The sequence below is a fragment of the Prunus avium genome, chromosome 6, assembly GCF_965620075.1.
Source record: "Prunus avium chromosome 6, drPruAviu1.hap1.1, whole genome shotgun sequence".
Lineage (NCBI taxonomy): Eukaryota > Viridiplantae > Streptophyta > Magnoliopsida > Rosales > Rosaceae > Prunus > Prunus avium.
Window position 1 is genome coordinate 31,707,938 of NC_142289.1, and position 16,330 is coordinate 31,724,267.

The following is a 16,330-nucleotide window of genomic DNA, read 5'->3' on the forward strand; positions in this document are numbered from 1 at the left end:
GGGTAATATTTTGGAGAGTGGAGTTTTTCTTTTTGGGATGTAATTATAAAATATTGGGGGAGTTTAATTAAATAATGGGGTTTTATTGCTGGGAGTCAACTGAACGTTAGGCTGCATGGGTTCATGGATGTGATCTTTTTCCTAGATTTTCTCATTTTCCTTATTTCTCTTTCTTGTTGTTTTCCTTCTTTTTACTCATTTTTCATTTTTTTTTTTTCATTTCTCCTCCTTTTTATCAATTAACTCTTAGCTTAATAGTATCTCTTCTCAACCACTGAGGTTGTTTCAAACTTTGAATTTGAACTTTTGGTAGACTTTATTACCAGTTACTAATCATCAGTTAAAGAGCATTCAATTTTTCTTCTTAGGAAGTAGAGAAAATATGATACTTTCTATATAACGAGTGTCTTACATGCGTCAATAAGGCGCGCTTGTCAGTTTCTAATTTTACAAGTCGTTTCAAACTTGAGTTTATATTTTGTAGACTTCATTGCCAGCTACTAATCATAAGTTAAGAGCATTCAATTTTTCTTCTTATGAAGCAGAGAAAATTTGATATATAATATTGTTATACAATGAGTGTCTTACATGCGTTGATCATGCGCGCACTCGTTAATTCCTAATTTTGGAAGTTGTTTCAAACTTGAGTTTAAATTTTGTATACTTTATTACCAGTTACTAACCATCATTTTATACGATGAGTGTCTCGCATGCATTGGTTAGGCGCGCTGGTCAAATATTACACATGATCAAGCTTTGGATATCATCTTACTTATTGCCTGTGTACACAACATGTGTCTTATATACATTGGTTATAACTTAGCAAAGTTGTTCTGTTTTATACAACGAGTGTCTCACATGCATTGGTCACGCCCGCTAGTCAGATAACCAGTACATGGCCAATGCATGTGAGACACTCGTTGTATAAAACATAATGACTTTGCATAAGTTATAACAACCAGTGTATGCAAGACACCTTTTGTGTACATCGGCAATAGGTAAGATGATATCCAAAGCTTGCACATGTGTAGGATTTGCATTTATGGTTACCAATCATCTCCTGCATAATTGACGTTTATTTTGCATAATTATATTTTAAGAATTCGTTTTTGGTATATAATACAAAATAGTGTCACCTCATTAATTGGTATATAATACAAAAGATAAACAACGTCAGGTCCCCTAATTTCTTTTCCAATTTTTATGTAGAGAAGCTAATACTGATGGTGCACATAGATTGGTAAAGTTTGCCTTGTCTAAAGAAGTATCTTTGTTTTGGGTAGAGGGCATTTGATTTCATTCAAAACGCTATGTTAATTGATTCTATGACCGTCGAGGCTTCTTTTTAAAAATTAAAAAAACAATGTATTTAAGTTTATTTAAAATAATTTTGGGCAGTGTGCCTGCCCCCTTGCACTTGAGTTTGATCTCTCTCTTCGTATATTAGAATAGTTTACAATATCGCTTTAGTAATAAAAGTTATAAATAAATAAAAAGCATTTCAAGGTAATAGTTTTTGTAAGGGAACTCAATGGATTTTCCCATTCCTCCATTTTATAGGTATCTTATTCCGATGGATAACATGCTTACTTGTTTGGAATGAGGGAATTAAGAAATTAGGAAACCTGGAAATAGGGAAAGTAAGGAATAAAAATTGGATCAACTATCCTCCCTTAATTGATCTATTTCCTGGTTATTTTAAAGTGAAACCCGTAATTTTTTTTAATATTTTAAAAAATATAGGAAAGTCAGAAATTGGAATTATTCATTTTCTTCTTGTACTCATTCCTAATCAGTAAATATGCTATTTCTATAAAATAAAAAAGACGTAAACATGCTATAAAAGTTAATCCATATCCAATATGTATACCAAATATAGGAATGAAATCTCAAACTTATAACATGAGAAAAGAAACGAACCACTAATAATGAAATGAATGGGTCAAAAAAATACTGCCACAGAAGGATGATAGTCTAGTTTTTATTATGGACATTTAAAAAAAAGAAAAAGAAAAAAAAGGTATTTAATTAAATGCAAGTACAGACTGAGCGCTGTACCGCAATTTAGATAAACGTCAATTTGCGACCCTATGCTTTGGCTTGCTTTACATATACAATACACCCAATTTATTTCTGTAAATCTTAACTTCATTGATTAGAAAACAATAGCTACCTGTTTTCCATTGTTTCGAAAACAATAGCTACCTGTGCTGTTGTTCCTCATTTCTACTCGAGTTGGTATCGTTTTACCAATTATACAGCGGTGGGGGACGGTGAATTTGAATTTGCAACCTCTTTTAATATTAAGAAGAGATATAATACTAGATCGGGTTTTAATTGGTCGTCGTTTGAGTTGACCAAACAGAAATATGTAACTATGTGCGCTATACGAGTAAATGATGTTATAAGGCAAAAATTAAGTGACCCTCTCCATGTATCTAACCGCTAAATGTGTTGGAGATTATGGACCAATCGAAATCGAAAATGGTCCCTGTGAGGAACAATTATGGAGTTTGGGCCATGCCCTTTTAAACATAATAAATACGACCATCTAATAAATAATACTGTAATGAATAAACATATGATATGAGTACTTTCTTTGTTCTTGTTTTGCCAAGTCATGAGAAACAACTACATATGAGCATAATTATAAGTTCCCTTTCTACCTAAAAGGATTTGAATAATGCATGGCTAATCACATGTTAGTCACTCTCGCTGCAGTATACATGGGCTACTGGCCGGCTTATGAGATTGACGTATTTTCTGTTTGTATTTCAAGTCCTATTTTATTATGTTTTGGGTTTTCTTATTCCCAATGGCGGACTCAAGAATTTTTCTACAATTGGGCTCAATTTTTTATATGGTAGGATTATATATTTTTTATATAGAAAATATGGTAGGATTTCAATGGGTAGAAGAGAAAAAAAATCTTATATGGATTGCTAGGATAGGCTGAATTCTAAAAGATAAGTAGACTAATATTTAATTATAGTGGATTTTGTTGTACAATAAAGACTAAAGCCCAGTTCAGCCCCTTCGTAGGTCCGCCCTTACTTATTCCTATAAGGTTGTGTGACTTGTTTAGCAGAGCTAGGGTTTTGGAAACACCAGCTTCTTTGTCACTTACAATGTAACTTAGCTTATCAAGGTCACGAGATGTAACCTTTATAGGGTGTGAGCTTTTAGGTGTATGTGAATTCTCTATTGAAAAAGGTTTATATAGTGAGATTGTTTTAGAGTGTGGAGGCAGAAAGAGGCCACTTCCTTTTCGTTTTAAGAGCATCCACAATCATGCTTCTTATTGTTTAGTTAAAATTTAGCTAAAAACACTAGAAAGCTATTTTAGGAGCTCCTTATAATTTCAACTTTAGCCATGCTCCCTAGTTTAGGGAATCATAAATGATTTATTTATTTTTTTAGTTTAGCATAAATGTCTTCATATAAAATAATAACAATAAATAATTAGCATTACATAAATACTTAAAATAGTATTAAAGTAATGAAGCATTTAATTATAGGGAGCCACTAGAAGTTCTTTCTCTCTCCTCATATTTAGGAGCTCCTCGAGGTCTCCCTATTTTAGAAGTTGGATAGAGAGCATGGTTGGAGGTGGATTTTCTCTCTTCCTCCCTAAAATTTATCTAAGGAGGTGTTTAGGGATTCCATTGTGGATGCTCTAATTTTGCTACTTTCATAATGGATCATCGCCATATCATCAGTCGAGGGGTAGCCTAGTTTGAAGTGAACCTTGTAAAATCCTTGCATTGTTTACTTGTTGTTTTATGTATCAACTTTTTTATTGGTTGTTTGTGCGATCTTAGGCTAGGAATTGTTTGAAATTCCTAATAATTGGTATTAGAGTGAAAGATGATATGAACCCTCAACTGCTCATAATATGCACGAGTACTAGTTGGAGAATCATCATAAGAGGTTTGGTCCTCTGATTCGGTAATTCTTCAGAGATAATCCTAGTGAAGAGGATTGTTTAGCTCTCATGTTTTCTCTTGCATCTATGTTATTGTCATTGGTACAACCTGTGCTATATCGGTGGAGGCAGTGGTGGATACATGAATTTTCTTTTATGGGGGCAAGAAAACACTACTGCAAAGCCATTAATAATGAAGATCAGTCGACTCTTTAATGCAAGAAAAAAAACATATTCATGCAAATTAGTAACACAACACATTCTACCTAGTTTTTCTATTGACAGCACAAAAAAGAGAATGAGAAGAGTGAGTCCAGAGAACAAGAAGAATAACAAAAGTAGAGGAGTAGAGCAGGTTGCCCCCTTGCACCCATCCTTAGTCTTCTTTAAGGCATTTTATCAAACAACTGGTCCTTATTAAATACAAAACTTCATAAAAAAAATTGGCACATTCATAGGTAAATAATATAATTGAGTGAGGGCAAGTACCGTCATTGGACCCTTAATAGATTCGCTAATGGGCGGAGGTTGGGTTTCATTTCCCCTATTTTCCCATGTGTCAGGCAACCATTTCTACTGGTCTGTTAGGATGCCTAAGCTGCATACATCACTGTACTTCCACTTGACACATATTGTCATGATAAACGGCCCGTCTCGCCGCCGTGACCTTCTCTTAAATTCTCAAAACTTCTGTCGCTCCACCCCCGCATGGGTAGAAAACCCATCGATGTCTTGGGTGTGCTGCTCATGCTTGGACTTGCAAAACATGGGAAATTATTTGATAAATAATTTCTCATTTCTAAGACCCATTTCCCATGAACCAAACGCACCCTTATAAATTGACAAACACAACCAGAAAGTTATGAATCATTACACCATTACCCTATTTGTTCATTTAAATATAAACTCAACCATTGATATTTTACCTAGCACTCAAAGGGCCCCTTGTTTACTTACATTGTCGCCAAATTGATATCACGTGGATTTTTTTTGATAAAAATGCGATATAATTTCATTATATCAATATGAATAACAGTACAAAGAACACATGCTATAAAGGGAGCCATCCAAATAATTAGGGTAGGCATGGGTTGGTTTTAGTCCCAGTCCATAACTCAACCCGATATATAGTGGTTTATGATTTCTTGAACCCAAGACCCGCTCATTTTTAGGCCAACCTAGCCTACTATGATCGAGTTAGGCAGTTTGGTTGAGTTGACCAGAAATTGTGCCCACCCCTACCAATAACAATATGGTAGGACATTGGTAAAACTTCCCCAATGACCTGAGCTAGTCGAAAAGCTGGAACGATTTAGAGACAATCACTCTAAAAAAAACTAGCCGCTAACCGACATGACTCTCCTAGAGAGACTAAAAACACCCAGCAAACTCAAAAAACACAAAAAACTCATAGAGTTTCTGAACTTTATTGAACAAACTAAACCAAAATAAAAAAAAACTAAAACAATGTTGGCAAAAGGAAAAACCACTTGCCGCTAATCTTCCTTCAGGACACGACATAAAAAGGGTAACCTAATTACTCTATGGCCTCAACGCACCAATGAGCAGTGGATCTACCATGAATAAGCTGCAACATCTCAAAGAGCAGCCTCGCAAAATGAGGCACAACCAAAGCCAACTCAGATATGAGACGAAAGATCTACCAAAATAAGAGTAGATCGACAAAAGTCCATCAAAAGCCAAACAACACCGAAGGCAAAAGCTTGGCTTCCGGAGAAAATTGTTAAGTTGTTTTATGAGGTTATAAGTGGAGGGTAGTCCGCGTGGATTTAAAAAAGCCACATAAACAACATAATATAATCAGAGTTACGTCGTGTCAACCATAGAAACTATAATATATACATATGTGTGGCCTCCACATTCCACACCGCCCAGTCCGATGTGCACATACATATAATAATTCTTCTCAAGTAAGAGGACCATGGAATCTCCAACGTTGAGGGCGCACAGTTACCAAATTGCCCTCGCATTTTCATGAAGTTAGGTCCCTGCGTGACTATGAATGTGAGATTTCAGGAAGGGTGATATGGTGATTATGATGGGTTCGTGTCATGGTTTCAATGGACAAGATAAAGTGGGGAACAAAAATAAAACAAAAACAAAAACAAAAAGGCTTTTGTTTAATCTCCGAAATTGATGATGTTTGACTAGTGGGAAATCACGAAAATGCCCACTAGCAGTGAATTAATAATGCTTTTGACGAAATTGCAGGAAAAACGCGGTTTACCAAGTCCACAAAAGAAGATGAGACTCTCTCACTAGTAGTAAATGAAAAAGTTTGAAAAAAGCCTCCCCCACTCAATTAATTCTTAACTTTAAAAATCTGTTGCGGATGATGATGGAATTTAATTAGGCATTTAATGATGTATGTAGTAGCTACCATCATGTTCCACATAAATAAAATAAAATAAAATAAAATAAAATAAATTTATTTTTGTTGCATCTCTCCTCGTTAAGGGGCTACATAAAAAGTCAATGGAGTTTTTCCGATCCCAAACACACACAAAAATAGTCAATGGAGTTTATTTAAAGATATGCAAGTAGAAGAGGAGCAAAGGTACATACATTATTACATGAGAGCACAATTCAAAATTCGAAAATAAAAAATCTACACAATAATGGTACTATGTCATCATAAAGATTTGATATGATTAGCCATTCCAACAGAAATGTTTTTAGCAATGCTTTTTATATTATAGTAGAATTTACTCGATGTGGGGAGGGGGAAAATTCACACACGGGTATTGTGGTGGGGACTTGGAACTTAGGATTACTTTGGAGCACATCAAAGACCTGGGCTAATCCAACTAACATCCCATTGGTGATGTGTAGTTCATTGAACATTACTAAATTTTTCCCTGAAACTAAAATGAAAATTCTCAATTTTAATACACTTCATATTGTAACAAAAGGAAAATTATATAATTTCGTTTAATTATCATATATAGAAATAAATTTTCTTTGTATGGTTAGATCCACAAGGTTGGTATGAAATGATGTACTATGACAATTCAATTGCATTTGTTTTTCTTCTCACAATTCACTCTTGTATGTGTATGTGAAGAAATGGACATGGAAAGAAGTAAACAGTAATCTTCTGAAATTTGATATTAAATGTCAATTCAAAATCCTAATTAATGACATGAATACAACATATTCTCTTTTCTCTCGAAACCACGTGGTAATATGACGGTCACACCTAAAAATTTATCATCTACAATGATCAACACCTTTCCCCCTAAACCTCAAGGCCTCAACTACTTCATTTCATTACATCATATCCTCGCTCTCTCTCTCTCTCTGTGTCTCTCAAGGCTTTAAGTACAAAAAGAAAAGGCTACTACTTCATGGCTATATATATGACTAGTGTTCCAAGTGGACCGCTTTCATGAATCCCATTACACAGAGACAGAGTGACCATTCCTGCATTAATAGAATACAACTTTTCTTTTTATTTATTTACTTCACTGTTTCCCTGTGGGACGGACGTAAGACAGCAGCAAATCTAATCTAAATACAGGGAGGTCCAGGTCCTTTAAATTAAATTAAATCACTCTCAGTCTCAGCAGCATCACCAAGAAGAAAAAAAGAAGGAAAGAAAAGACTAGACCTTTTAAAAGTAACCATGTGTGAAGTCAATGCTCAAACAACACCAATTGCTTCATGTAAAGGGAAACACCAAATCATATCGATATGATTAATATTCACCGCTGGACCCTTGTATTAATGATTTTCAATGATTTTACAGCAAACATTCAAGCTCCCTGGCTTCTCTAGCCTCAAGAGCAACAACAACAATAAGGACCATAGAGATTGCATTTTTAGATTATTGGTCATATACAACTCATAATAACCGATGTAAATAAAGTGAATTCTATCTGTTACATAACGTGGCTCTCTAATGTCATCGTATATTTTAATTTAGAATCCTTCAGAACCCCACATCACAAGTGTTTTGTGATTTTGGAACTTAATGGTTTACAGCCAAAAAAAAGGGTTTTGCGCATTATCCTCCAAAAGTTTATTTAGCTGGGAAATGGCAATCAAGGATTATGAGCCTTCTGAATGGGGGAGGGTAAAAAGCAAGTGAGTTTTACTTCAACTTTATTTTGAACATTTGCTTACCAGGATGATTAAAAAATGCCTTGTACAAAGTAGTAATTTATGATCAACATCTCTTGCCATTTCAAATGCATATAAAAAAAAATTAATTATGATTTGAATTTTATTAAATAAACAAAGCTATATGGTACATTCTGTGTTACAGAATATAATGGGATATCACCATGAAAAGGGGCTTGCTCCTAGCAAAAAAATCTCGTTTTCCACATCTTTCACCCACTGACAAACCCGATTGCAAGTCTTTATTGCCAATGCCTGTAAACAACCAATACCAATATAAGTTGATAAAATGCATCTACAGATAAATTCAAATCAGCTATGACATGCTTCTCCAGAAAATAATTATTATAGCTAGCCACACACAAAAATTATATAAGCTCAAAATTCTTTTATCAAGGAAAGAAGTCCTGAACCCATTTCTGACACTGGTTCGACGAGAAGCTGATTTTCCATAAAGGCATGACTTTCTGTTTTTCACAGGCTAAAAAGTGAATGTTACCCGCTGAATCCACCTACCCTGGGTAATACATGTTACCGGGCAAACTTTTCCATAAGGAAATGTCGACCTGCGATGACACATGAATCATGCATGGTTGTGAGTTTCATGTACATTGTTGGGTTTGTTTACAATCAGTCTTCTAACATAGCCCTCTCAATCATTTTGTTCACATTCCTTCTCACTTTCGCTTTGGGGCTCGCATTATTGCAGTTGCTTCTTACTTTGCTAGCACAGTATTCTGTTTCACTTATCTGATTTCTTCTTTGTCTATGAGCATCTTTGGTCCACTAACTTGCTTTGAGGTTGCATTAGCCTTATCATAATATATGCAGGGCATCTCTTTGAGGAAATTATTTTTGAAAACCTCTGAATTAGTTCTAGTATTCTCCTTTTATATTCTACTTTCTAACCAAGAAACAGATTTCAAACCTCTTTGGATTAGCCATCATCTTTGCCCATCCATTTGTAGATTCTCTCCTAAACTACATCATAGCTCCTCCCCTAAAGATGACTGGCTTCAAATCCTTTCTACAATGGCTAACCTTGTCTTGCCCCAGTAGTTCCATAAGTGATAAACCTCATTTAGTAAAAACCCATCTCTTTTCAACTCTTCCCTAATTCTATGTTCGGTTTGGAGAAATGGTGAGAAGGGAAATTAATAAATTTGGATGGAAGTGCATGGATATTCATGGATTCCCCTTCCCTGGGTCCACATTTTGCAATTCACCCAACATGGGAGAGTTGGAGGAGAAAAAATGAAGCAACAAAACATATTAGAAGGGCTAATTATACTACTTTACGTACGCTGGGACCCACAACTTTACTTTTTCATATCCTTTCCTGCCCTTTTTGTCTAATAAAAACAAACAAGGCACAATGGAAGTAAAAAGGCATCAAACATTTCCCTTTATTCTCTTTAGCAGACGTAAAAGTAGACAAGTATTGCATAGTTGAGCAACGTAAAGAAACAAGAAATCGTAAGTAAAATCATACCTTGTCTGCAAGTGGATCAAAAGCTGCATAAAGCTCAAAATCCTGGGTGACCCAACATAGTAGAACTGAAAAAAAAAATTATCATATAAATTCATCAGGAAAGCATCATGAAGCATTCAAACATAAATACGTGCAAACATGATCATATAAATTCATCAGAAAGCATCATCAAGCTTGTAAACACAAATAGATGCAATTGAAGCAAATGTCAACCATGATACACTATCTAAAATGTAAAGGGAAAGAGTACGAAAGAGACATAGTAAAGATCAAGTTTGACAAACCAGTTATGGCCATAAATTTCAAGGGCTTAAAAACAAAATTGCTAGGTTTGAAAATCCATAACTACGAAATACCTTGATTACTAACCTACTGGACGTCTGTCTTTGCAAAACTGACATCCATATTCAGCTTTGAATTTGACATGATGCAATCATTCTTAAACACCATAGTTTTGAGATGTAGCAATGAATGCGCATCAGGGCAAAACCAAAATTTCAAGTATATCAACATGTTCCACATATGTATGAAGCAGTATGAACTTAAAAGTACCATAGTTTTCATCTCTTCGAAACTGGGTTTTGTGGGGCCCAATTCCTCGGTCATGCATGGAAGCATAAAGCTTCTGGTAAGCTCTGTATAATCTGCAAGAAGAAGAACTAATTACCTACCAAAAATGGTAGAGTGACATATGACTCCAATGTGAAGACATTCAAATTTCATGTCTTAAATGTACTATAAGATTCGGCTGTGGTACCTTTTCTGCTGACGAGGACTACTTATTGGTGGTGAGAACTCAGAAGACACATACTGATCCAAAAATATACTGCGATATATGAAATGCCAAAGTCCAGCAGGACCGCCTACGCCAATATAAGGTTCCCTGAACCTGTCAGGAGAATCTGTTGAAAGTGTGTGTTGACCCAAATGCGGAGAAAAAGATGCAGAACGTGGTAAAGGATCAAGAGGAAGCTCCTCAACACGCATCCCACCATCTAGCATGGACCTCTGAATCTCACTGAGAACACTTGACTTCAAAAGGACCATTTCAATACGAATCCTATAAGATCACAGAAAAAATTATATGGGGAGGAAAATATTGGTTAATAATTTGCTATGAAAGAGACAAGATTTGCCACATGAAGCACTCCTACAATGGATAATATCATTGGTCAAATTCAAACTATAGCATACCTGCAATCTTTGAGATGATAAAAGGCATCTGAACTAGTAGTAAGCAACATCAAGTATGTGTCAGCCTGCCACAAGAAAGTATATCGTGTCATGTCATCATAACTATGTATAAAAGATATATTAAGCAGATAAGGCTAGCATGAGGCAAAGTAAGTATGCAGTTAAATTTACACAAGAAAATTCATGAACCTAAGTGTCACTCACATCAAGATAATTGACATAAGCATACAAAAATGCCATGGGATTATATCTAGGCAGGCAAATTGGAGAGAAAGATTCAGATGTCCTGCACAGAGACAAAAAGAGAATTTTAAAACAACTATTGCATCTGAAAGGCTCATGCCAACAGAAAAGAACAATATATATGGCTTTCGGTGTATCATCTTGTGCTTTATAACTTCGAAGCATGGATTGGAAACTAAACAGGTTTCAATTTCCAATCCCCTGTGGCTGCTAAAAGGATGACATATGACTTATCCAATTAATCTACTTACCTAAATGATTCTGATGCCATGACAAAGTTAGAAAGTAGCAGCATGTCATCAGGATGAAGAGAGGCCTTTTGAGCACCAACGAGACAGATGACCTGCAATCAATCAATTTCAAAGTTGTTAGAGTGCTAAAACTTGTAAAAGATTTTTAAATTGTGCCATGAAAAATATTTATAAAAAATGTTCTTAAAAAGATTTTCCCAAGTATAAACATCATGAAGGAGGATGGCAAAACCTTGTGTTTGCACATCAGTATTGCAAACAGAACACCTGAATCGGCAACATCTTGCAATATGGCACCTGCAGCTTGCCTTGTCGCATAAGCAAGGGGAAGGCAAGTGTATGCATGAAGAAATGTGGCTGGATTCCTGAAAACACAGAAATAAGAAATAGTGTTATAAGCATCATCTGCTTTAGATTTTTTTTTTTTTTTTTGGGTAGGGGTGGGGGGAGGTGTGTGTGTGTGTGTGTGTGTGTGTGCGCATCACATTTTCAAGATGCGATTGACTTTGCTTATGTAACTTTCTTATTAAGTAGAATAGTAATTTTACCAAATATCTTCTTAACAGTAAATATCTCTTTATTCAAATTTTACACTCTTCATAAATATATTTTGCAAACTGAACAATCAGTTTAAAACAGATCAGGTTAGAAACGATAGTAATATTCAACAGGCAAAAGTAACCCCTTCACGGTACATTGGATGATCTATTACTGTCACTACTGGTATAGTTCATCACCGATAGAACAATATCTGTAATGCACACATACTAATTGTTCACTTGTGAATTAAACCATGAGGAACTATCATAACGGTATATTGGATGGTTTTTCACCAACAAAAAAAAAACATTTCCCAAGTCAGGCAAGCCAAAGGGAGAAGAGAAACAAACCAACTGAAAGAATGGATGAGGGAAGAGAAGACAATATCTGTTCCTCCTAGCAAAGGTGTCATATCAAACTTCGGATTCTTCTCAAAACATCTATTTACTGACTTTGTAAGAATAAGTAGCATCTGCATCCACACATCATAACTAATTAAATAAAATGCAGTCACTAACATAAGATATTTTATTCCATAAAAAAGGAATGTACACGAAGAATGTTTAAGTTATTCAATAAATCACTAACAAAATATGACCCAACAGTGACACATAATAATTCACAAAGAATTTTGAGGAAGGGGAAAGTGCAATGCTACCTGACCATAAATAAGTTCCAACTGCATCCTCAAAGACTCATAAGGCTCCTCTGTACAGCTGATGCATACCAAGTAAATTGGTCCCTTGACAAGAAAAACCACCTGAACATCCAATCATTTGATGCCAATTTAATTTAACTGTTAGTTATAAATGTACACAGTCAAAATGATGTCATTCTAGTCTTCCAGAAAAAATAATAATAACAACTAGAAATTTTGAGGCAAATGAACATTATTTTTTAATGCTTAAGATACATAAGATGATCTGACTCAAGAAAAGATTCACTCATATCCATTCATATAACAAATTTACAAGTACAATCCAAAGGTCCCGGATGAACCCTCAAAAGACTTGGGAGAGCCGGAATCAGCCCCTGTCGGCTAAGGCTTGTTGCGGAATCATGAAACGCCACTGCTCCATGCAAGTAAGATTCTCACTCCCTCTAGGTAGATCTCACTTGATGGATTGTGTAATGAAAAGGAGGAAATGAAAGAGAGTAAGGGCTGATTCTCTAGCAGCTCCCTCTGGGCATCCAAGAAGCCCTTCTTTCCCAAGCGATTCTCTTGTGTGGCTTTAACTATGTTTACAGCATAATGAATATATCACTATGATTTCAAACTCTGCCCAAGAAAGTATTAGCATGGACTACTCAGCTACACAAGTAGTTCAAAATTAAAGTTGACTTTTTGTTCAAGGATGGTAAATAGAACTTTATAGCGATACTATAAAAGAATTTACAACCAGGAATATGAAAAGCAGTTCTTTTTATCATCCCAGGAATCAAGGGTTGTTTAAAGAAGAAATAATTTGATGAACAAAAATTTCAAGCGCAGAAAGGAACAAAGCAGACCTGATGCTTCCCGGCCCTAACCAGTTTGACATGATCCCCACTGTAAAACAATTAATGAATCACTGTAAGTTCTCTACAATGTCATTAAAATTTGTACACTAATAGTAGACACAAAAAAAAAAAAAAAAAAAAAAAGAGATTGTAGAAGTTATCCAACTCAGCAAAATTGAAGTGTCTACCCATTCTCCACGAAGGAAATTATGGCTTGTAATGTTGCTGAAAATCCTGCTAGCTTGTGTTCATCTCCATGTCTGCAATCAAACAAGAGATTCAAGAGAAGACATATATCACCAATACAGAATACAGATAGATAGTTGCACTCTATTTTGCATAGAGAGAAATGTAGATTTTGCACTTCTCTACACAGATAGTCGAGGCAACTGAGACCAACCTGGAATATATTGGTTTTCCAGAGTTACTTAGTATGAAAAAGTGCTTCTTCCTCTTTCTCCATGATAGGGAAGCATCATCCTGCACTTCAATTATAAATCAAGCAGAACATTGCAGTTATCCTTGAAAAGCTCTTTGTCATTCAACATAGCAGAGAAATTAAAGTGATGTGCAAGGGACCAATTTATGGGGGAAAAAAAGATACAGACAACTGTGTATAAATTTCAATCAAGCTCTCTAATAATTGGTGACCAACAACGCGCAATGCACTAAGCATTTTGAACTTTCTTTCTTCCCTTCATAATTTTTTTGTATGCTTTCATTTTGCAACTGTGTCTAACAATGCTCACATATTTATTTCTCCTATCTTAGAAGTAGAACTGTAGAATGCCTGATTATGCATCATATTGCTAAGCAGATAAAACTGGACTAGCAGAATGCCAAGGAAACACCAATTAATTTTTTACAAAAATCTGAAAGTGGTTTGACAGATCTAATGTACACACAAGAGACATGAACCCCACTTTGCATATAAGATCATCCTGCATTCAATAGTTATCATCACGTATTATTACTTATCCCACTAACCATGCTAGGGAACCTAAATCAGAGTTTGAATGCCTATTAAAGTGCACAAGTACATGCAAAACTTTGAAAATTGGGCATTAGACAGTCTATTTACACCTATCTCTGTCAACAAGAGCGCCAAAGAAACCATACAATACATTGTTTGTTATAACTTGTAATATAGCACCCCTATGAGTAAATGTATCCCCCTTGAAATTTTTGTATTATCTTAGATTCTAAATTAGTGTCTGATTCTTAATTCTTCTTTAATTGCAGCATTTTGTATTGTTAAAAACAAAATTAACATCCGAAACTTTAGATTGACTGATAACATGAAGATAAATAAAAGCTCATTCAAATGTATTTATGGAAAACCAAATAATAAGGGTACTGATCTGAATTTCAAAAGTATTATTTGTGATCGCACCTTCATTTCTACCCTAAGAATAGTGTATTTAATTAGTACTGTGAAATTATTGTACCAGACATTGTGGAAATTCGAGTATAAATACTCGAACATATAAATGAATCAAGTACTTGTACTATTTCAATACCATTTCCAAAGGAATTCTGAAATAGAACTTACCTAACACTCTTCATAATCTCTCTCTCAGTCACTACTGTTTCTTTTGCAATTCAAAAACCTCATGGGCGGTTAAAGCCACATCCAACCAAAGAACAAATGAGGAAGAATTTAACATCAAAACTCTCACTTCACATCAATGTCCAATGATGTTTTAGTCTCTGCGACATTGCTGAAGTCCTCACAACAATTAAGCTCTAAAACGATCACCTCATTCTAAAAACCAATAAAATGGCCAAGCAATTCATCGAAAGCAAGTAAATTTTCTAACAAATTACACAGCCGAGGAGCTTTTAGAACACAATACCTCATCAACATGTCGTTTTCCTGGAACCCACGAGGCCTGCGAATCCGAAAACCCATCAACAACCTCTTCGTTCCTCACTTCCGAAATCTCATCAATTCCAGAGCCACCACTACTGGCACTACTACTCCCTCTTTCTCCAGCATAGCCACTGCTGCTAGGGCTCGAAGGCCCATCAACCTCCGGCTCCGAATTGGTCCTCGCCCACACAATACCACCGACACTACCACGTGGCAAACCCTCCCTCGAGTCCTCCACTTCAGCTAAACCAGGCGCAGCCGAATTGGCCTCGACTTCTTCCTCGTCGCTCTCGATCTCCTGGTGATTGTGATTGTTCTCGGCCGCCGATCCATGAACGACGCCGTTTGCATGGCTATCGGTCTCGGACAATGCGAGGGCGTCCAATTGATCCTCGGGGGGTTTGGGGATAGGGTTAGGGTTTGGCTCGGAGGCTTCGTCGCCGGAGGTTGAAGCTCTCGATTCGGAGGACATGGAGAAACCAAGGTCAGACAATTGCGTGAATTTTGGTACAAATGACAAATTAGGGCGTTAATCGAGTGTGCTTAGAGAGAGAGAGAGAGAGAGAGAGAGAGAGAGAGAGAGGGAAGGAGAGATAGATGTTCGTCTACCAGTCGTTGGCTCTATTCTGTTGTGTACTCTGCTGCAATTAACGCAGCAGTGTGAGCCTCTGACCAGTAGGTGGGTGGCTCCGAAATCCGAATTGAGCCTGGCGCGTACTGATACGGGTCGGGTTATATAAAGTTCGGATCTTGTTCGTTTCCTCTCCGGTTGGTTCAAGGAGCTATTTTTAACCCAACCCAAAGCTTCTAGGCTTCATTTTAAAACTGCATATGTTCTATTCATTCTTTTTCTTTTTCTCTTTTCTTTTTTATCAAAGAGTTTCTATTCATTGTTATATGCATTAATGGTTTCCCCTCAACAAAATTACGTTGCTTGGGGGAGACGAATTGCTACAAATCGTATAATGACTCACTTGTTCTCGATGTTTTATTGTCCAACTTACTCTATGTATGATATAAATGTTAACCATATATGACACATGATTTTCTAGTTAACATGCAACAACCATGAGGTAAACAAAATCTACTCCGTAAACTCACACATATTGTTTCGTAATATAGTCAAGCGATGTTTCGAGACTTTAAAGTACTAAATATCTAAGGCTCGT

The 16,330-nt window shown here is 35.9% G+C and overlaps 1 protein-coding gene across 1 annotated transcript; it reads right to left on the reverse strand.

Annotated features, from left to right (window-relative positions):
* Window positions 1–8,144: 8,144 nt before the first annotated feature.
* LOC110771025 (SAND family protein) lies at window positions 8,145–15,906 on the reverse strand. Its single transcript, XM_021975263.2, has 14 exons — window positions 15,145–15,906; window positions 13,689–13,768; window positions 13,477–13,548; window positions 13,298–13,337; window positions 12,447–12,548; window positions 12,139–12,260; window positions 11,481–11,613; window positions 11,249–11,340; window positions 10,959–11,040; window positions 10,755–10,819; window positions 10,318–10,620; window positions 10,113–10,204; window positions 9,561–9,625; window positions 8,145–8,323 (listed from the first exon to the last, which is right to left on the reverse strand). The coding sequence occupies exons 1-14, from the start codon at window positions 15,631–15,633 to the stop codon at window positions 8,228–8,230; spliced, it is 1,833 nt and encodes a 610-aa protein (XP_021830955.2). The 5' UTR covers window positions 15,634–15,906; the 3' UTR covers window positions 8,145–8,227.
* Between the last annotated feature and the right edge of the window lie 424 nt (window positions 15,907–16,330).